Source organism: Papilio xuthus, unplaced genomic scaffold (assembly GCF_000836235.2).
Source record: "Papilio xuthus unplaced genomic scaffold, Pxut_1.1 DF825928.1, whole genome shotgun sequence".
Lineage (NCBI taxonomy): Eukaryota > Metazoa > Arthropoda > Insecta > Lepidoptera > Papilionidae > Papilio > Papilio xuthus.
Window position 1 is genome coordinate 1189609 of NW_013532721.1, and position 23783 is coordinate 1213391.

At 32.7% G+C, this 23783-nt stretch overlaps 5 protein-coding genes across 5 annotated transcripts in view; 2 read left to right on the forward strand and 3 right to left on the reverse strand.

The window, feature by feature from the left end:
- Positions 1–13732, forward strand: part of LOC106125493 (uncharacterized) — a 28432-nt gene extending 14700 nt beyond the window's left edge. The window contains exons 3-5 of the mRNA XM_013322721.1: positions 10866–11031; positions 11325–11446; positions 11561–13732. Coding sequence (XP_013178175.1) covers positions 10866–11031; positions 11325–11446; positions 11561–12283 — 1011 coding nt within the window. The 3' untranslated portion in view covers positions 12284–13732. The remainder of the gene's footprint in view (positions 1–10865; positions 11032–11324; positions 11447–11560) is intronic.
- A 262-nt stretch (positions 13733–13994) lies between these two features.
- Positions 13995–17812, reverse strand: dib (Cytochrome P450 302a1, mitochondrial). The gene is made up of 8 exons (XM_013322737.1): positions 16913–17812; positions 16384–16615; positions 15992–16176; positions 15557–15758; positions 15322–15481; positions 14813–15058; positions 14410–14616; positions 13995–14141 (listed from the first exon to the last, which is right to left on the reverse strand). Exons 1-8 carry the CDS (start codon positions 17109–17111, stop codon positions 14028–14030), a joined length of 1545 nt encoding a protein of 514 aa, XP_013178191.1. The 5' UTR covers positions 17112–17812; the 3' UTR covers positions 13995–14027.
- A 22-nt stretch (positions 17813–17834) lies between these two features.
- LOC106125505 (probable tRNA N6-adenosine threonylcarbamoyltransferase, mitochondrial) lies at positions 17835–19112 on the reverse strand. Its single transcript, XM_013322738.1, has one exon. The coding sequence runs from the start codon at positions 19092–19094 to the stop codon at positions 17841–17843; it is 1254 nt and encodes a 417-aa protein (XP_013178192.1). The 5' UTR covers positions 19095–19112; the 3' UTR covers positions 17835–17840.
- Positions 19113–19411: 299 nt separating this feature from the next.
- Positions 19412–20668, forward strand: LOC106125170 (uncharacterized). The gene is made up of 2 exons (XM_013322266.1): positions 19412–19816; positions 20125–20668. The coding sequence occupies exons 1-2, from the start codon at positions 19596–19598 to the stop codon at positions 20486–20488; spliced, it is 585 nt and encodes a 194-aa protein (XP_013177720.1). The 5' UTR covers positions 19412–19595; the 3' UTR covers positions 20489–20668.
- A 406-nt stretch (positions 20669–21074) lies between these two features.
- eIF3g1 (eukaryotic translation initiation factor 3 subunit g1) lies at positions 21075–23762 on the reverse strand. Its single transcript, NM_001312080.1, is given in 6 exon segments — positions 21075–21273; positions 21618–21829; positions 22259–22382; positions 22601–22765; positions 22943–23131; positions 23722–23762. Coding segments are annotated over 5 exon segments (834 nt in total). The 5' UTR covers positions 23722–23762; the 3' UTR covers positions 21075–21129.
- Positions 23763–23783: the final 21 nt, after the last annotated feature.

Consider the following 23783-nt stretch of genomic DNA (forward strand, 5'->3'; position numbering starts at 1 on the left):
GTTTTTACAATCCAAATAAAAGACTATAATAAATCATCTTACAAAAGATTTAATAATAATTCATTCAAACGATAAGCTCTTTTAATTTAATTTGCCTTATCTTAACTCGAAACGTAACTTCTAAATTAGTGTGCTATCGGAAACATAACGCGCTATTTTCAGAATTATTTAATATAAACAACAAGTGCATACAAAAGAATTAATAGAAACTCATCTAAAAAAAACATTGGTTACATATCACTCGACAACTAAATTCAAAGACATAATTAAAGAAATTGCTATGTAGAATTATATTATTAATCTATAAAAAATAATTTATTGGCAACCCTAGATGTTTGTAGTAGCCACAGTTTGTAGCAGTCTCACGCTCCCCATTAGGATACACCCACTAATTCCACACGAAACCTGATTCTATGGTATCCGATACGTTGACCTGATTACAAAATCATTATTTTATATAATGCGCATTGCCAAAACTAAATTAATGTCTATAATTTGTACGAGCTTGCAGTCCATAAATAAGACAAATCAGAGGTTAGCCAAGACAAGATATATACTGGTATGATTTTCGAAAAATGAAGTAATACGTATCTAGTAGTCTGGTGGATTTTGTAACCATTTAAATTAAAAAAGATTAATTCCCTAGCTTTGCTTTAAGAACTATATTTGTATTATTTTCGAGTAAAATTTAATCAAAATACCAACTATAATAAATAATATATTTTATGAATTAACGTTTTGATAAATCGTTTGATTTTACAAATTAAATCCGTTTATTATATCTTTAGCACGATCACGTTTGCAGCGTTTATTCAACTTAAAATAATCGACAGTTGATTGACTGACCTTGGCAACTGACCAACTTAATCCGATGATGAAGGATATTGGTAAAAGTTATGGGTATAATAGGGACAATTTATTTCTATTAAAAAAAATACGTAATTGTTTCGTTTCCTTTTGTTGATTTGTTTTGTTAAATAATTTTGTATTTTCAGGTAATATTTTTATAAAGATATGTAAAAAGTATAAGCTATGAATATTTATTTAGCTTAGCGATCGATTTGTGTCGGTCAGTTAAACGTAACTTGAATTCGCTCAAAACCTATTAATTATACATTAAGAATTTGCTTTATCGTAATCTATTGGTAATGCTATGTGTATAATAGGGTGCCCAATCGGGTCAAAGTCACGATAGCCAGCACTCGTAATACCAAAGTGACGTGACGTGTAATACCTCGGGGGTATTAGTTAAAGTCGCTCTTGAAACCGAGTTGTCGTCCCTATATAAATTGAGCGATGACCGTCACAAATCGGTCTAGGTCACTTTACAATTATTATTCGCAAGTCATAAACGCCTAGCGGAAAATATCGTACGTTAATAACCTAGAACTCCACTGCACTTACATTTATATTAAAACATATTATTATCCTTTAGATTTTCTTCGAAAAAATAGAGACTTCAATATGAATCAACACAATTGTCACCGCAGTGAAACCCACACTTAAGAGTTAATGGCGTATCGAGCTACTACGACATCAATTTAAATCTTATGTTCGCCTATTTGTTCTGATTATATTCATTGTGCGCCATTGCATCAATAAGGACAAGATTAAATTGGTTTTTTTTTTGCAAATTGTGTACTCCATCAAACCCACTAGAATATTAGATTAACATAGGAGAAGGTCATTAAATGAATAGTTTCTTTGTGCGGTGTTTATTTAAACTATAAGCAACGACTGTGGGCGGACACTAAGTCATAGTTTCTGTTTTAGTATTGAGAAATAAGAACTACTTAATGCAAGAAAAAATACAATTTGTTACTTATACGTGTAAGTTGACATACGAGTAGAATTATCAGGCCTTTTGTGTAAGATGCCACCCACAGATTTTGGATAACTATAGTTATTTATAGGAGTTTTTGCCATAACCGTATGGATTTTAGATATTTTGCCGAAAAGATAGCCTTATAATCTTGATGAACAATGTTAAAAAAACGATACAAGACAATGGAGAAAGGAATACTCTATCTTGAGTGTGTCACACGAAAGGTACGAAATGATTTCACATTTACATAAAATACAATTTGCAATAGTTACGTGACATGAACCCGCAAAATATTATGATGGGAGAGAGCTAGTTAGCAATTCCTATCCAGTTGTTGTCGTCGCAAAGAAAACTATTTGGCGCCAGGTTGAATTACTCAGATTGCCTGTTCATAGTTGTGAGAAATTACATTGTTATGATTTAAGATTTTACTATTAGTATAATGTTTAATCTACATAAAGAATTAGAGTGCAGTACTAAAATATAATAATACAAGTTTACACCAACAGTTTTGGTGAACTAGTAGTATCACAAAACAAACAGTACGTTTGTTCGTTTTTGTGTTACAGTCTTGCCTATACATAGTGTAAAGATTATAGGTGTATATAACAGTAGTATGTAAACGAAGCTATCAGGAAACAAATGCAGTTTAAAAAAATATAATTACAACACAATTCCAACATAATTAAAATATAAACAACTACAATCCGCCCCCATCATTAGCCATCTGGCAAACAATCAGCAACAATATTTATCGCTTGAATACCTAATGTTATATATTACGATTAAGTACATAAGCAAGTGACACTTGATAAGAATATATAATGGCACAGATTATGTCACACATGATAATAACTGTGGTTTATTAAAACATCAAGTATAACCGACAATCGTTATGTACAAATGTTGTTTATTAGAGGTCATATATAACAAGAGTCGACTTCGGTCAAGGTTTCAAGTGTTCTCTGAAAAGGAAGAAGAACAATTTACCGTGGGTTTCTGAGATAATAATCTCGAATAAAACATATTTGCATCCCCGTCATTTTCAACAAACAGAGTAAAACAATATGTTTTAAACGGGGATTTTGGTCTTAGAAACCCACGTCAAATATCAATTTCAAAGTGATAAATTCTTAATTTTATAAAATGACAGTATTTTTACTTAAGTGCATTTATGTATTATAAGTAACCATTAAGTAAACGTTAAATAAAAAAAAATCTGTTGCACATATTTTACTTATTCAAACACATTAGATATGTTTATAGCCAAATAGCATATAATACAATGTTATTAGTAGTCGACCGTTTTAAAGGCCATATAGATATAAACGAAACAATGAAGAAACCTTGTTCAGAAAATTCAGCCGACTGTACCGTTCAAGGGCGAACACTAAGAATGACTATATCAATCTTCAATGGCACACCAAAATAATGAGTAATACACGCATCTTGTAGCTTCACACACTAACACGAAGTTAATACGGCCTACACAAGGAGACAATCATAACAAAGTAGTTATTTATGTACACTTATGCACAAATTATTATGCAGTTACATGCACTCATATGTCTTAGACAATCCATAAATTATAAACAACCTTAAAGTTTTCGAGTTAGAAACTAATCTCTAAGCTGCAGGAGTCTGGTTCGATTCCCAGTCTGAGGAAAATATATTTATGATATTAAATTAATGGATTGTGATTTTTTAGTAATTTTTAAATATTTGCATTAGTATAAAAATAATGTAGAATGTTTAAAATGATTAAACTAATTAACTTCTATTTGTTTTCCATAAAATCAATTACGCTATTAAAAAAATCTAATTGAAAATACGGATGTTGTAAATTACTAGGAAATTTATCTAGGATATATGCACATATTATTGAGGAAATAAAACAAATAGCTTATATGTTATTAAACAAATTAAAGTATTAAAAGCATTAGACACGTAAAATTGAATTGACAAAGCAAAGATCGTGCCGCATAAATATGATTTACTTACACGGTCTCAGTTTGATTTCGTTGCCACGATTTGTACAAATATTCGGAAATAGAATACGACATGCATGTTTAAACGTGATACAATAACAAATTGAATGAAATATACGTTGCTTCACAATTTAACCAATATTACAGTACTTAAAAATTGATCTTTCTTATGTAGAAAGACAATGCACATAATCTTTACCATATATTTAACGGTATTGAGTAAAAATATAGATCATGTTGCATTGATGCAGTCGAAAATTTCTTTGGAGTCACGACAGAAATGATCTGTTTAGTAAATAAAAAATAAAAACCGTAACCGATTTGTGAACCAACAGATGATAAAAAGAGTAAATTTGATCGTCGATAAAATTTGATAATCAAATAAGCGTTACGTGAGGGACATTTGACACCTTTAAACTTTAGCAATATTATGATGTCCGGTCCACAATTAGAAAGCACCTACACTTTTGGCACATGCCAAAGTGTCGCGGTTATGCCGGCGTGTATTTTGCAATGGTATTGTGTAACATGTCCGTCACTTTGTTTACATTCAGCACTTCCGATCGGCTGCATATGAATCAGCGCAAAAGTTAAATTAACATCACTTATTTGCTGCTTAAGTGTTACATGGATACTTGCGACACAAATTACATTTGCTTTTAATCTGTGTAACACCAATACCAACTGGTCTTAAATTTGCAATTTAGGACGGAATAGAGTGTCGACCTACAGTCCACTGCGTGTGACAGGTTACTTTGCTGAATTGGTTACTAACCGAAACTATTTAGATAACGATAATAATAACTACATTTTTCGTAATTGTATAAAAACTTTAAAATAAATTATTCAGTCAAAAATTATTAAAGTTTCATATCCTTAAGTGAAAAGCAGATTTGTATGGTGTTTTCTTACACAGCCTTATTTAATCTATTGTCATGTATGACGGATACATTTTCACCGTGGGTTGGTAACCTTGCGGTGTGCGATTACGTCAGCTGACTTTCGTCGCGTGAGAACATACCCGCATTGTATTACATGGGGACATCACTTTCATTGTTTCCGGGGAACGCATGCTCATATCAGGGCTCCAATGGTGCCATCAGTTACTTTTTTACTTAATTACTTTGTGTATCCGTGTACCCACATTGTGTACGATAGTCGCTATTGTTTATTTGTTTTATCTTAGTTTTTAAGTAAAACGATAATTATGTGGATAAAATTTTATGAGTTCCCGAGATAGCCACTCCATAGAAACTTTCAAAGTAGATCTGATCTGAAAATGAATTGTATGAAATTAATTAACACTCAAGTTTTTTAATCCTAATATGGGAAGCAATCACCGAATAAGGATTGGTGATAGGTAGGCGGCCGGCGATATAAAAAAATAAGCCAAAACATTAAGGTTTCTTAAACGTGGTGCGCCGACCGCAGATTAATAGGATAAGGCCAGGAATATGAAGGAAAGCTCAAAGCTTCATTTTATTGCCTTATTTTGCTACAAAAACAATTGCGCTTTTGTCTATCGTTTGGATCCTCTCGATCGATTTGTACTTTGCCGCATATAAATGCTACGTATTTTAATAAACATGACGTGCACTTCTCCCTATGGCAACAGAACGGTCCCCTTACAGTTATAATAATGACATTAAGCTAAAACGAAGAGGAATGTCAAAGAGCTACATGTAACAAAGACACTCTGGAACATTAACGCGTCTTTTGTAATCTTTGTGGATAAATGGTGCCTAAAAGAGAGTAATTATAAGTAGTACTAATGACTTTAAAACTATTTGAAACAATTTTTTAAGTCACATAAAATCTTACAGCTTAGTTTATATTATTTTTGGTACTATTTCTCTATTTTAATTAACTTACATTTTACGTTAATTGATCCTATTAATGTATTATTTTTATTCGATGTTAAAAATCGAGCAAAAAATTAAGATCATACTTATTTTGCTTCGCCTCGAATGACTAGTGCTTCGTGGAGCGGAAAAATGTCGTTTATATTATTAAATTCGTTTACATGATCAATAAATTTGCTAAGCATGACCAAGGTTACATTACTCGTGCGGATTTACGTACCGTGGAAGCCCACGCGGCCGTGGGTAGCGCCCACGGATATGGGATTGCGTTACCAAAGCTACCTAATGGACAAATTGAAAGCAGACAAATACACAGAAGGCGTAATACCAAATCTTAATTACCAGGAACTGTCTGATCGTATATCGTTCTTTGATTGTAAATCGACTTGTTTTCTTTTCTGCCGAACTCTAAAAAGTTATATTATTAATTATAATACGTCGTTACTTAATAAAACTACAGCGCAATTTAAGTGCACGATATTAGTAAATAATGGGCTTAGGTAATCAGGAAACAAGATATCTATACAAGTGATCCTTGGCCTAATTGAAATATATCGGGGTAAAATTTAAATAGCAACTAATTTAGACGTGAATTACTAGAGCATATTACCTACTCTAGATTTATTTGAAATAAATTCTGAGCAATATAATTGTGTCAAACTGTCGCACGGCTATGCTTTGACGTATAGTTACTTATAGTCCCACCCACTAAGTTCCCACCGTTCGCTGACCTCATGCCTTGAAGTAATGACAAAACCTACGCGTAATTATCCGCATACTTTATGTTTACTTTATAATCAAATAAAAAAAACACGGAAGCTAGTCACGATTTAATATAAGCCAATTATATAACAATACACAACAATAAAGTACAATGCGTGTAGAATAACATAAGACTATTGGGGTTACACCTGCCCACTCAGATTCCTATAACGTCATGGATCAAGTCTCATTTTACTGTACTCGACTTACTAAAAGCTGTTCACTGGCTGTTTTTGTATAAATAAAATTTCAACAAAATTAGGTCAGATAAGACAATTTGTCTAAAATATCTAACCAACTTTGATACAATTTAATTTAAAAAATTATAACATTTACGATCTTTACATAGTAATAATGCTAATAAGAAGTAGTTAAACTCAGGCAGCGTAACTAATGATTGTAATAGAGATATGCTCCTGTGGTACTTGTGTTTAGTTACACCATATTGTGGCCATAACGTAACTTTTGCTTATCGGGCGCAGGACTAATCTACGGCCATTTAAGGAAACGGTCGCGACATAGCGTGACTAAACAGACTAAAGGAGCTGTAGCGTCACCCTTACCATGAATTTACATTTGTGTTCTTTCCAAACACCTGTACAAAATTATTTTGTCATCCCTTTTTATGAAAACATAGAGCTAGGAATATACATGTTTACTAGTGTATTGAAAACTCTATCACTTGACAAGTGAACTAAATTTGTAGCATGACTAAAACAATTCTATGAGTGGTTTAAAATTTCCGAGTATTCAGCTATCACGTAGTAGGTGATACTGAGGTGACGAGGAGGAACTGCAATTTAGTATCGCCCACGAGACATTTGTGAAGTATGTTGACGGACATACCATCGGAAACTTCCTCTAAATATCCCATAGCACTAAGAAAACAACGATGTTTGACAGTCTCTTAAAACTAAAACTAATGAAACGTAGTTTTTAGTATTGTCGACTTCATCAAACTTAATTCGACCCAAAAGAACACCCCCCTACAATTTCCCAAAAAAACATAGTCAATATAAATGGAAACGTTTTTAAGGCATTCTACGGCTTATTAAACATACCATTTTTTTATTATGCAAGGCCCATAGACTCCCACGTATTTTCGCGATATGTTACTTATGTAAAATATCTTGCATAATAATTTTGTAAGTCTCGAAACGGAAATCGTTTCAATGTTTATCGGTTAAGGAAAAATTATAAAACGGAAACATATCAAGTTACAATTTATAAGTTAAAGTCAAAAACATTTATTGGCATTTACCAATGTCTACATGGTGTTTCAATTTCACCACAATTTTTGTATAATTTAGTTCTCTAATCTGAAGAACGCATGGTCATAAGGATATTCTGACGTTACTTATCTACAAATCAACGAAAAACTCATATAACTTAAATTTTATTCATTACTGTTGTGGAAGATTTCCTTATGCTTTAGTTTTTACTGAACACTTTGTATTTTTTACATAATTAATACTATTGTTAAAGTTTCCTGGTTCTCGGAACTGGAAATGTATTATACTTGGTTACTTATATGTAGTTTATTTTTAATTCATTATCCTTAAGTATTTACTAATGAGGTTTTTGATTGCTAAAAAAACAAGTGCTATTTTTATGGCTATCTACGCAAAATCTATCATTATTTTAGTATAAGGAAATATTTTAAAGTACATATGTGTATATTTCTACGAAAATCGTCTGTAAATTTCCGACAACATGTTTGTGACACCGTACAAACGTAACAAATTAGTCACTTTTAACAACGACTTATTGTTAACGAAACAATACACACGCGAGTGCCTCACTGACCGAACGCCCTAAATGGAGACGTTTCGTGAAGCAAAGGAAATGTCGATCGCAATCATTAACCTTAATTTAAAGACACGATTCGTAGACTATACTTTTTGTTATTTAAAATGGGCCAGGTAAAGAAAGTTTATGACAGTCGTAGGTTACGGAATTTAAGTTTAGTTAAATGAGCTAAAATGTACATAAATAAACATAAAAACAATACGAAAATTAAAAATTATTTTGACTGAGTTGCAATTAATTTAGTGAACACATAGCACACACAAATATCGTTGAGGCACAACACTAGAACGGTAAACACCATTAGAAAGACTACGAATATAAGAATTTAATAAAGAATCAACTTCAGTTTCACGACAAATTGGAACTTTCAGACGCTTTATTCATGTTTTATTAACGACAAATATCTTGTTAAAACTGTTTATGTATTCTAGGCACAGATTGATAACATATAAAAAACAAATCAATGAATTACCTATGTGAATCATCGTAAAATAATCGATTCTTGTGAAAAATTTAATGAATCAGTCAATGCTCGTTGACTACCTACGCAATATTTTGTTTTAAATCTTTAATAGATTTTTGCTCTTTAATTTTTAAATGTCTTACAATTTTATGTAGAGCAGGATACAACTTTTACCTTTTTACCCGTAACTTTATTTGGCCAATATCTAGCTTCAAGTTTTAAAAACAGACATTCGTAGCATGTTTATGTAACATTTAATTAACACGTCAGTTTTACATTGGAACAATTGTCGTCTAATCCGTCACGCATGTAAATCATTTCCGCGTTGCTCCTTAGCTTCCATCCCACGTATGTTCCCGAGGCTATGACAGCACTAGCCTTGTAGGTTTGTGTTTACGACTACCTAAATTAATATTCTAGAAGGCTAGTTGTAAGTACGATCAGAGCATATACAAATTGCTAAGTTTCCTGGTATCCGTCATCCTGTCCTTTCCGTATTGTATACAGGATAACGAGATGCAGGCAATAAGCCAACGCTTAACCCTATTTTAATTTAAATTGTATATCATTGTATGGATTATTCGTATTTCCTTTACACAATCAATGTAATTATGGTCGCGGGCGACAGCTAGTATTTGCTAATAGCAGCCACTTTATTTTGGATTCCAGCAACATTTACTATATTTTCTGTATTACAATTCGAATTACAGAAAATGTTTGAATAAATATTTGCCTTTATGCTGAATAGCGTAATAACTTTTTATAAATTCTTAATTATGATTTTAATTTTAACAAAATCGGGTAATTCTTCACGACCTTCTAAGTGTTTAAAACACGTTCATAAGTTGATTAATATCGTTGTTTTTTTACAAAAAGTCTGGTTTTTGTCGTTTTTCGATGTGCATTAGCTGTAAAATCAGACCGCGTGTTGTGAGACAGTACTTTGCCTCGAATTAGAGACGGAACGAGCAATTTACAGAACAATGGTTCACTAACAAATCACTGAAGGCCGTATTGACGTAATCAAGAATTATCGTATCCAAGATTTCTAAGTCTTCATTTTGATTTATAATACCTTACAAAAACTTGTCAACTTTAACAGTCTCATAGACTCGTGTCTGTATCGAAACTGCTCTTACTGTTATGTTATGTAAAAATATACATTAATTTAACACAGTTTTATTTTATTAAGTTTAGCAAAATGTTTTACTGATTTCTATTAGCGCTAAATAAAAAGTCAATATCTTTTCTTTCCGAAGTGATTAATGTTCCTTTATGCATATGTATCAAAGACAAAATTTAATTGAAAAGTATCCCATCCTAAAAGATAAGCAAATATTTCTACCTGGTTCATCATTATCTCTAAAAACAGCAATCGGTTCACTTCGCGAAGAGAACAAAAAAGAGTATAAGCGTCAACTAACGAAATAAATGAACAAAATAAATCAATTCTAAAACACTGTGCTGATTTTAAATTGACTTAAATAAAAAGCAAGATAAAACGAACGCAAACACGCTATTGCTTCTGAAGTCAACGCAATCCCGCTGTAGTCAGAAAATATACTTTATGGAAATAGAAGTTTTATTAGAAATAAAGATAAAATGAGGACCACCAAAAATGCTTTCTTTCAACCATTTTTGTTGCCGTTAAATTAAACGGACATGTCATTAAGATGTCCTTGACACAATCGATATTAAATCACTGGGACAATCTCCACTCCCACGCACATCTAGCCCACCAAAGACTGCATGCAGCTAGATTAATTTGCCTAGACCTTGTCTTAACATAATATTATAATCAAATGATAACTTACCATTTTAATGAGGCGTTATTTACTGCATATTGCACAATATTATTTTTAAAGAAGGTAATGATTTTTGTAACTCGATCATCGCGACAATTAATTACCAGACACGGCGATTGTCAGATGGCATATTCTTCGAAGTACCTTCGCATCTTGTGAATTATTATTAAGATTCTGAGCATTTCAAACAGATAACAAAATCGAGCACATCTCAACGTTGAATTTTACACAAAACTTTTTAGATAAAATGTTATCTGGCGCCCTTAAAACACTTTACCAAAATTTTTCATGATTTGTACAGTATTACATAAAGTACCAACATACAAATATTTATGTTTTTTTTAATTTTAGATATGGGCATGCAGTGCGCTGGCTGCATTGGACGGCTACAGTTCGCAGCAGGATCCTGATCAGTTCCACATTCAAACGGATGAAGACGATGAGCGGTACTTTCTTTACCAAACTCACAACGGTCAATATCGCAAAGAGAGAAGGCTGAAAGACGGCTCAGTTGTAGGTGAGTAGTATTAGAATAAAATGTCCGCGTAACAATCATGTCATTTCTTTTTAAAATTACTGTAGTTCATTACGAGATCACAATTCGATGATAACGCTTGATAATTCCACCATCGTCATCATTATCATCATCAACCTGTTCTACCATACATTCTACAATTCATCCATTAATTCAGACCTTAATGCATTTACAGTAAGCCTCATTATCATTGTACAGCCTCTTTTGACTGTACCTATAAACAATACTAGTTTTAATAATTTACTTTCAAAGATGCTTTTTCTCATAATTTACAGGAACAACCGGATGGGTAGGCGCAGATGGATTCCTTAGGTTGCAAGACTACATTGCCGATGACCAGGGATACAGAATTTACAAATCTAAGACTGTCTATGTTGGATTGAACCGACCTATTGGAGTACGTATATTAGTTAAATTTTACAGAAATGTTTTAGCTTATATATGTACATACTCGTATATTATAGTACATATACTTTTATATACTTAAGGCGTTAATTGATGTTGCTTGTAGGAGTCAATTAAAATGGCAAAGACTGCACCTACTGATTCCGGGTTTGGAGTCACACCCGCGCCGCCGCCACATCACTCCAGCGCGCCCGCACAAAGCATCACCACAACCCCAGCGCCTACAACTGCCCACCAGCCGCCACAGCCATACCCGAGCGAAGTATCCATTACTCCAACCCCGTATTCTTACCCCGCGCCCACTTCGACCCCACACGTTGAAGTATCGCCCAACTCTATTGATAGTTCAACGCCATATAATTTAAAACCAACTGTACCACCGATCACAGCTGAAGATGCATCTCCTTCCCCGAGCCCTTACGATTACGACAATACGAACACAATTGATGACCACTACTACGCTAGTGATAGCTCACCTTACAGACGATATGATGTCTACAATCCTAACTCTTATCGTCATGCCGACGACTGGACCCGCCGATATCAAGGAAATGTGCGAGTGGGTGATGGATACACACCACAGTTTCCAGGATACGATGGTGTAGCGTACAGAAGAAACGGATTTAGGTATTACCTGCCAAAGCAGTATCACGAAGAAGCTACCCAAGATGCTAACGAACGAATCGGTAGCTTCGGTTACGTAGATCCGTTTGGTATTCGAAGAGTTATATATTACAACACGTCACCGGGCGAAGGTTTCCAAATTCGTAAGAACAACAGGTACGTAGGCCACGATGCGACGCCTTACGATCCCAGACCTGTTCAGTGAATTCGAGTCATTATTTGTGTAAAGTAAGTCAAAGTTACCTCTTGCATATCAGTATTTTATACGTTACAAAAAAAAATTAATTGACGAAGACAAAACGATTGAATCTCGAACGAAATTTCTTAGCCATAAATCTATAAAAATTAAGTGGGTGTTAACCACGAGAAAAAGAATATAATCTTTAACTTAATTTATTACTTTAGTTTATGATTAATCTTTTTAAAGAACACTTAAATTCGTGACCGCTGAATATCGGTGCCATTTTAAACGATAATATCGAATGTTTAATAAAATGCACTTTTTAATTAACAACGTAACATATTATAATTTTTTACAGAGAGATACTTAAATAATCTTCTTAAAAGTTATGAATGTAATTGTACAATGAAATAATCGTTTTCATAAGGATTTTCTATATTGAACTATCACGAGAGTTCATCAAGGTGAATAAACTCAAGTGGGCGTCTTATTACAAAGCCTTTTATGTATTTCCACAAATTAGACCATTCTGCCTAAACTTAGCATTCAAAGTGCCTTTTGTAAAATAACAGCCAAGATTTATATCAAGATAGTAAAACTTATTATACTTAGTTATATAATAAATATAAGTTTTTGCTTCTAAAAGGCGCTCCGAATACTAAAAGTTAATAAAAAACTGTTTAATTTCTCTTTAATAGCTTGAATTAAATTAGACGAAGTACAAAATCATCTGATCTAATGTTTTTGTAACAAACGAAAAATAGTTTTTTATAAGCTATTAAAAATAATTGTTAATTAAAATTACAAAAACTTGTCTGAAATCTAAATCAAAATCGAATACAGTAGAATGCCGATTATCTGAATTAATGGGGACCGGGGTTGATTCGGATAATCGAAAATTCGGATAATCGGACATAATAAAGAAAATAAACTGTCACACATAGAATAAACTTTATTAAGTTTAAAAAACACAGTTCTATAATAACGCTCGATTAGAGTAAGTTGAAAATCTCGATCCGAGTAAGTTGCAACCCCATCAGGCCTCCAGTCAACAAAAGAAAACTTGGTACCGATTCAAATATTTGGCGATTCGGTTAATCGGCATTCAGATAATCGGTTTTTTACTGTGTTATAATTATGTATTTTTAATGACAATTGTCGCAATATTATGCACACATACGTAAATAATTGTATTAATATGTACAATATATTTACATATTGATTGATTTATCGGTGCTTTAGCTTGGTGTAAGTGTAAAAGAAAAAGTTGTTGCGAATAATTTGTCATTATTTTTATCATTCGACGACTACAAAAACATCATAATGACAACTTGTTGCAGCAACTTAAATGGGACATTTCTGTAATATTAATTTTAACTTACCTTATAAATGTGTATACTATTTTATCTATATTGTTAAATATTGTTATTATAAATTATTTTCTGTTTGTATATTTAAAACTGTAACTTTATCATAATTTACTGAGCTGTAGCTAAAATCTCTTAACAAATAAACACATGAAAATTAACTATCATTGGTCTACTAGTTTTATCCTGTTTGTTATTTCGAATAAAATAAAAACTTTTTAATTGGTACACAGAGAATCATTTTGAACGTTTGAAAGACAAGGAATGATGTGAGTTAGAACAAATTAGTTACAAATAAAATCTGTGATACGATGTAATATTGTTTTAGAGAAAGTGAAGAAAAATGCGTTTTAATTTTTTCAATTTAATTTGAATTTTCACAAAAATTTTGATTAAAATATTTATTTACGCCGCGGTGTAAAAGATAACGATATAGGCTTATCTGGCTTATTGATAAGCAACGTTCTTATGCCTAGATCTCCGCCCATCCATTTTATTTCGAATTCTTGCACTAACTGAAATAAAAAAAATGTAAATAATATATACCAATATATTTTAACCGCACACGAACAGTTCCAGCCAGTGATTGTGGTAGCTTAGACAAATAGGTTTAACCGGGGAAGGTTTCATAACCATTGTATAAAGATTATACTGCATTTCAAAAGAGGTTTCCTGAATACTCAGGGTATTTGCGAACAAGAATAAGAAAGAAAAGACATTTTAGATAGTTTTAAGTTTAGTTTTTCGGACAAACTGCTAGGATTTAAGTGAACATAGACTTACTCGAATCAGAATAATGTATATATTTTGTTCAGCTATTCTCCTAGCAATGCAGGATCGTGGACCAAATCCGAATGGCAGGCTGAGAAATGGATGTATGTTCTCGTATTGAGACGAGCCGCGGATCCAACGCTCCGGCTTGAAGACCAATGGCTCTTTCACGTATTGCGGCAAACGCGACGCTACCATATTCTGTGTCACTATCACTGTCTGAATTCAAAATAATGTTAAATCAATTTTGCTACAGGAAATTAAGATTGGTCGCTTAAACACAAGCCAGTAAACATTGAAGATCAAAAATAAGTTTGGACGACAATTTGTTTTTTACTTGCGGTTACGATTACGAAATGTCTATTCGATTATTAAATAGGATAATTATTTCATGTATTTCCTTGGAACAACTTACCCCTTGAGGAATCAAATATCCTTTTAGTACAATATCTTTTTGCAACAAGCGTCCAACGCCGACCGAAACAGGATTGAGTCGCAGACTCTCTTTAACGCAGCTCCGTAAGTATACAGCTTTTGAGAGTACGTTAGATGTAAGAGGGTCGTTTGGTGACAGTAATTTTGAAGCTTCATCATACAATTTCCTCTGACATTCTGGATTGCGGGCAAGATGATACAGTGCGAAGCTCGTAGCGTAAGCCGTCTTAAAAGAAAAATGGCACTTAAGATCTCTTATATTTTATTAGAACCTTAATTTCCATACACATCACTGTACTATTTTATTTCGGAGGTATGTAGAGTACAAAACTTCATACGCCCGAAAATGTGTTAAAGAAGTGGCTTTATTTATAAAGATAATTGGCAAATACTTTAGCATTAGATTAATAATCCAAATTATAAATTATTTGATTGAAGAATTTGTGTTATTTTAAAAATATTTATAAGGCATAGTTAACTTATGTATACCGTATCAATGGCTGCCATAAGTATGTCGACCATCATGCCCGTAATATCCTTTATATCTAGATTGGGTTGCTCCAGAAATGAATCTAATAATGATTTGCTAGCGCCCTTCTTTCCTTTTTCAAAAAAGTTTATTTTGTTTAGTAAAATTTCTATTGATATCCTGGAAAATAGAAAATTAACGAAAAATATTATAAACGTAAACGTATATTCATAAATTACAAAAGTGAAAACATACTTTTCTAAATATTCTTGAGATTCAGCAAGTCTTTTATACAAGGGTGTTTTAAAAAACCTCCAAAGAATTCCTTTGTCCAGTTTCATAATCCCACTATTGGAGCCAAAAGCAGCTGCGATGACTCGACTGCTGCGGGAATGGGGCATTTGTTCCTCCATTGAGAAACTATTAAATCTTTCATTCATAGCCACTACCCCAATCACTGAAAATGGAAGAATATACAATTATATGTTCATTGCCAAGTACAATAGATAAATTACGTGATGGTATTTTAATCTTCTTGTGAAGTACAAATAGCAAAGACGTATGTTTTAAGTATTGCAGCTATTGATGTGATAGGAGGTCAGTCCACCAAATAATTTTAGTATGTGCTTTATCAACCTTAGAGGCAGAAAATAAACGAAGTGTTTGAATAGCAGCAGTTATCATACATACCTTCGAGATTCAATCTATTAAGATATTTAAGAAAATCTTCTTTGTGTGACAACTCGCTTTTCTTTATCCAATCAACAAATTCACAAGCAACCTTATCCGCACTCTCGACGTATTGCTTAGCATTTTGTGGACCTGTAAAATTCTTTTGGAAAGTGCTACGGAGGCGCCACCAATCGGGACCATTCCTAGAAAAGAAAGACAGAGTTTGTTCTTTTTCTGAATATGATATGTAGTAAGTGATTTACTTGTACTTATTACAAATGTTAATCTCGTCGATGAACGTGGTATTTGTGGTGGTTTTGCTCATCAAAATATTAATTTGTTTTACAATTGCATGTTTTATGAGCAGTTTAGAAACAGAAAACTTATATAAAGTATCTAATCATAAGTACGTTGAAAGCAAACCGCCAGTATTGTAAATATTTGGTTTGCTCAGCCGATAATGTAGCATTGCAACATGACTCCGCCTCGATGGATGACGATCGTCCTGTCGGAATACCGCTTCGATCACTTCCGGTTCGTAAACATGGAGTAAGTTCACACCGGGGACTTCCTTCACCAGACCTCCGTAGCGACGCCAATTTAACCAGGCATTCTTATCAAGTGCCTCTGCATTATATTCTCCTGGAATATAAACAAACGAATTCCAATACAAAAAAGGGTAATCTACATCAAATGCATAGTACGTTGCCATCTACAAAATATGCATTTTACGTTAAATAAAACAACAAAACAAGATTGTTTTGATTGCGTTTTTTTGCTAAAAATTACTTTTTTTAATAGCTGGCACGGCAAATAGCACTCTTATACACGTATGTAATATAAAACGAGTTTTAAAAAGTAATCATCTGTTTAAGCAATAAGTAAAGAATAAATTTCTTTGGTAGTGCAATATTAAATATATTAAAATGCATTACTTACCTACAATCGGCCAATATTTGTGTAACGTTCCGAGAATCGGGTAGCTCTTGGGGCCGGGAATATCGTTAAAATTCATTAACTTATCACAGTTTGAGCTTTGCTTATTCAAATATCTTAATCCATATCCCCATATCATACTACACCTGTTCCTATATTGTTTTATAAATACTGTCTTATAACTTTTCTTCATATTAAACATGGTTTAAATTGTTCGAACTACGATCTTATACGTATCGCACGAAAAACGGACTATCACTGAGCATCTGATTACAGAATATCGCCGGACCGTAATAAGATGCACATAACGTAAGGAAAAAAAAAACAGATCGGGTCCAGGTAACTTGAATATAAATGTACTTTACAACGCCATACGAACAAGGTTGATTTATAATGCCAGCTAGCATCGATTTCATATTGTTTACGCGGTAAAAATACTTTGCTATTACATTTCGTGTTTTAAAACGTTTTGATAAAGATTGTCGGTCAAAAGTTTTGCATATAATAAAATGTAGAGTATGTAATGTCGAAAAAAAAAACATTTATAAGGTAAAACAAATTTTTATCATTTTTGTCCGACTGTCTTACGGGCTACTTTTTTTCCTTTTTCTGCTCTGACAAAGTCGCGTGCGATTGTCAAATGTTGAAGATTAGCTCATATAATTTCTGATTGAGTCAAAAAGTAGTCAAGCTTTAAATTGTAATTGTTGAATGAACATTATACTACAATCAAATTTAAACTATAGGTTAGTCTTTGTTGCTGTAAATGATGCAAATTAACAATGCAAAATGATCCAAAATATTTGCGCATAGTATAAACTAACAGTTGTACTTATGATAGAGTATGTGGAAGAAAATCATTTAAAGGTTAATACATTAAAGTTAAAGATTGGGTATGGGCTGCTAAAAATGAAAAAAAATCAAATTAATATTAACATCTCATTTTTATTTTTACTAGCTTTATAGGTATTCTTGCTTCGGCAACTTTTGATATAAAACTTTCGCCTAATTTACTATTACCTTCAATATCTAAAGTATTTAAATCTGTAACAATATCTAAGCCTCTTCGCCATTTCTCTAAACCATTCCAAGCTATCATAACCCCATTATCTGTACATAATTTAGGAGTAGGCCTATATATTTGATAATTGAATTCATGACACAATAATGATAATGCATTAAAAATGTAATTATTACAAGCAACTCCACCAGAGACAATTAATTGTTTTTTACTATCAGGTATTAAATTATTTTGTTGACAAAACTCCATAGCTCTCTGTGTTCTATGAACTAAATGTCTAGATGTGGCCATCAACATAGCTGCGCATAAATCATTTACCTCTGGTATTAACTTGTCAGCAGTAATCTGATGTTCTTTTTCTTTTCTATGTAAATGTAGCAACACAGATGTTTTAAGTCCATTAAAACTAAAATTGCAATCTTTGTAATCAGCTAAAGGTAAAGGTAGTTTGAATAAATGAGGATTAGTAGCTCTTGATCCAGCTACCTCAACTGCTTGTCCCCCACACATCTGAGCAAATTCAGGGATATTCCTCAGTTTCATTCTTCTAGCAACTTTGTCAAACATTTCACCAGGTGCCATATCAATGCTTTCTCCAAGTAGTTTAAATTGTATTACATCTTCAACAACAGCTAACAGACAATGGCCTCCAGATATTAACAAAGTTAAGTATGGAAATTCAATATTATGTTGCATTCTTGCAACTAATGCATGAGCTTCCATATGATGTATTGGAATTATTGGTTTATTATATTTACGCGCTAGATGTTTTGCATACTTCATTCCAACTACAAGGCTCAGTGGAAGACCTGGTTTCAAAGTCACTGCTATTGCAGCAATATCGTCCATCGTGACTCGAGCTTGCTGTAATGTTTCAGATACGACTGGTTCAACAGAGCTGCTATGCAAATCACGAGCTATATCCGGAATTATGCCTCCATGTCGTAAATGCATTAAGTTCTGTGAATGTAGAGATTCCGCTAATAATTCGCCGGTTTTATTTAAAATTGCACAGCCTGTATCGTCGCAAGATGTTTCTAAGCCAAGTATAAGGCTATTAGTATATTTTCTTTTCGATAAAGCCAATTCATTTCTAACAGAAAAGACATTTCTATTTAAAGTAAATTTATTTACAAGTTTAATTAAACGCGGTCTAATAAGCATATTATTTTAAAACTAACCTATAAAAAATTAAAATACAAAAATAAACATATGACTGTGTCACAATGACAAACGTCAAAGCGTAAACATTGCCAATAAATCTTAATGACTCTATCCAAGTCATTAATCAAATTATTTTCTTTGTCTCCACTGTTTGGTTTATTTAAAACGCGACTTCTGTAGTTGTCCTAGTTGGATTCCTACATTTTAACTTGAATTACAACAGTATCCAGAGGATTCGCTAGAAACGAGAAATTCACTTGTACGTCTGTTGTAAGTCTATGGTAATATTGTTTGATCTATCCTGTCAGTTACTCTTGTCTATGTGTATCTGTGTTTTTGACTTTTGATTGTATTAAAATTTATTCAGTGCCCGATCTACCAACTTTAATGCTAATTACAAGTAATAATTATAAATAACCTTATAGGCTTGCCAAATTATCGGTACCTATATAACCCTGTTAATGTAGATCTAGAATATAGCGCTCCGATTATCTCATCACAATGGAATTTTTTGAGAAGATTTATGCTAACATTAAAACACAAGTTTTCAGTCTACCGGTTACAGTTCCCAAAACTGTAGAGTATATTAATAAATCTGTAAACAGAATAAGGATACCGCCATTCACTAAGGACAATGTTTTATTTTATTATTTGCCTTTACAAGGCCTCGTCAGTTACACAACATTATCAGTCAGTGTGATGAATCCACACTTGATGGTCAGGTATGTACTTCTTTAACAAATCTGTTTTTTTATGCGAAATACATCTTTATACACCCCATCATTGCTTTTCCGTGGACAATATTGTGCACTTTCAACTTTAAGGTACTGTTCCATTCAGAGATACTTTAAATTATTTATTATGATCTGCATATTATATACCAAATGTCAATTGTATAAGCATGTAAACATCATATTTACAAACACCATGTGCACAGAGTATCTATTAGATTGATATAAATGTTACCAATATAGTTCCTAACAATGCTGCCACTTTTACTTACATTTAATAGTGAGTATACTCATTTCAGATTGTTTCCTCGGCGCGATGTGACAGATGTCTTGTTCCTATCGGCTGGCAGTGGAGCTGGACTCTGGCTTTGGGGACGACCACATATTGCCACTGCTGCACCAGCAAGACGTTTCTCTTGGGCATTTCTTGGTGGTTGCCTCTGGCCTTTAGGTTCTATATTCTTATGGGCAATCTTACGAAGCTCTGTGGGTCAGAGACCAGTCATTGGCACAGTACTTGGTATTGCCACAGGTGCAACGTTAACTAATATAGCATTGGATTATTTTAACTATGTTGAACTTATGTTCTGCGGTGAAGTACGACTCCCTGAAGAAACATATAGCCCTAACAGTGATGATGAAAAATATGATATTGACATATAAAATATATTTAGCATGCTTGTTTGTTGTTAGTTACTTAAATGAGACATGAGCATTTTCCAAAATTAAGTGCACATTATTTTCTAACTATTTATTCATATTATAGTGTTGGTGTTTAAATCCTTTAATAAATGTCTAGTCATAAGGAATGAAAACTTCGAATAAATAATTGAACTAAAAATATTTTTAGTCCTTTAATATTAGTTAAGAACTCATTTATTTATATTATGCTTTCCAAGATGTTTCTTTTGTAATCTACCTTCTATTCCTAGCCTTGTTCAAAAATATCACATGAATACATCTTTATTTAAAAAAAATAGAATAAATAAGTAGGTACTGCAATGTACTTGTTTTATTTAAGTTACAAATTAGCTGACACATGTTAAATTGTGTTGCGGCCTCCACTTTGGTAGCTATTCCCAATCTTTAAATCACAACATTATTTTTTGAAGGTTTTATGCACTTATAAATAGACCAAGTTCAAATTTTACAAAGCAATCACATCATTCACATTCAAAATGTAATTACATTTTATTTTTGAAGGTAATAAATTAAGGTTTCTTAATTATATCGGAAATAAAAACAAATTACTTTTTAAATCATTTATTTCAAAATATTGTATATAGGTTTTTTCTCAGTGACAACTAATTATTTTGTGGTGGCTTGGACCATTCAACATTCAGAATCAAGTGATCGTAACCGTAACCGTTAAGTATTTGAATAGCTTTTGCAGCATCAGCTTTGAACTTAAAGTGAACATAAGCAAACCCTTTGCATTGTCCAGTACTCTGAAACAAAAAAAATACGCATGATAGTTGAGAAAAAGGATGCCTGCATATTGGAGGATGTCAAGGCAGGCTAGGTCTAATAGGTAGGTATTTTCTTCATTTGAAAAATAGTTATTACAACCATTTTACCAAGAACTAAATTTATACAGTAGCCTTTCAATGTAACATAAAGAATGCAATTGTGGAGTAGCAGTAAATAACTGCTTACAAGTAATAATGAAACTTTTCTATCTAGCTGAACCTTGATAATACTAAACCTCATATGTCCACTCAATCATAGGGTAGGTTGTTAAAAATAACCAAAGTCACTAATTAAAACGAGGTAAATAAAATGTGGGCCAAACCTTTTCTTTTGCAAGGTACAGCTTCTGCACAGGTCCGAAACCACGAACCAGGTCATCCAGATCGGCTTCCACTGCAAAGTTGCTAAGATTGGAGATACGAATGGCTGCTATGTCATCACGTCTTGGGCCTGGGGGCTCACAGCTGCGAGGCTTGGCGCCTTCGCGCATGTTCGGCGCGATGTACTTGTTGGTGGTAGCAGGAGTCTTCGTTTCTGAAAATGGAAATTTAATGTAATGAATTAACAAAAAGTAGAACATTTATGGATGGGTCATTTAGACTATGACGTCATTTCTAGTCCTTTAGGCCCATCCCATTATAATCTAGATAGCAAAAGCGAAAAAAATGGTCCATCCTCTTTGCTTAGTTTTACTCATGAAAAACTATTAAATGTTTTATAAATAATTGTTATTTATCAATGTAGTAGCTGTCGCCCGTGACTCCGTCCGCGCGGAATTTATAAAACCATAATTAGTAGCTATGTAGTATGTGTTCTAGAATAATTACTATTATATATGTTTGACAAATTTCACAAATCCACTCAGCTGTTCTGAAGATACCTTAAAACAAACATACATCCATCCATCTATCGAAACATTCGCTTTTATAATATATGCAAGACTAGAAAGTAATTACTACTTACCAGCAGCTTTAGCCGCTTCATTGGCCTTGGCCATAACAACATCACTGTTTTTGAATGGACAGCTCAAAGTCCAATGTTCACCCTGGCATGTTCGGCACTTGTAGATGACACTACTTGTTTGAGGCTAAAATAAAAATGTGCTAGTAAATAGGTATTCATAATCTAAATGTAGTAAATTTACATATATTGGGCTTGAATTGAATTGAATTGTATCAATACATATCTTATGATATGAATTATGATCTTATCCCAATAAAAAGAACAGTTGCATAGTAAAACAATACCAAATATGAAATTGTTATTCTTTAGGCAACATTACTATATGCAATATCAAAAAAATACCTTAAGACCATCAAGATCACCATCATCGGTTCGTTGACTCTCTTCTTTACTTGTGATGAACTGCATAAATACATCTTCAGAAACATTGGTGGTTGCAGGATTAGGACCTGGCTTATCACTTGCAGAATCACCAAATTTACTCCATGTTTTACGCTTTGCAATACTCTAAACCACATAAATAAAATTGTATTAATAATTAACTCTTTCCTTATGTAGCATCACCTACTTTCTATTTAGTAGCTTGTTGAAATGGATGGTAAATCATTCTTATTTCAAACTAAAAAAGCTATAATTCAAATATTAACTGACAGTAACTATATAAAACTACAAATATATTTTTACCTTTGACACAACACGCTTCTCAATTTTATATGTCCTTACAATTTTAACCTTCTTATTGTCATTGTCATATTTATATTCGGTGACAATCTTCAAGCCATTTTCTACGACTTCCGATGGAGGAGGTAGAGCTCCCTGATCAATTTCAACCTCATCTGCCCAAGAAGATTGTATATCATCAGCTACAGGCATCTGTAAAGAAAAAAAATTAAATAGACATTAAATATTTTTATTTAAAAAAATGAAAATTCCCCATCAATAATACAATTTATTTGATGGAGAACACACTTTATATACGTAAATATTCAAAAAATCAATTCGAATATATTTATACAAATATTTGACTGCTTAAATGCTATAGAAGCTGCCCTATTTCGTTTTACCTTACATCAGATATGTGTAAATACACAATAATTAAAATTGTAACGTAAATATTATAAAGTAACTACACTTCAATCAAGATCCTTTCCGATATTTTATCCTTGGTAATAACCCTTTGTTGACAATAGAAAATACGCATAAATAAGTTTAGCACGGATCGATTTCTATCTACTGTTTTAAAATGTACCTTCATTTGTTAATTAAGATTTATTCTAAGAATTTAAAATATGTTTTAAGGCAGTTCTGAATATGATAACATGATGGTACAACACGGAATTAATGAGGCAAATCGCTCTTAACTCATAACCTCACTTTCAATAGTTTCTAACGTTCTAGAAGAGGAAAAACTAAATAGTGTCACATAGTAATGATGTAAAGTTCATTGTATATAATCAAATTACCTTTATTGTTCCAAACAGAACGTTTTACTCGTATATAAAACAGCCACGCACAGTCACTTCAT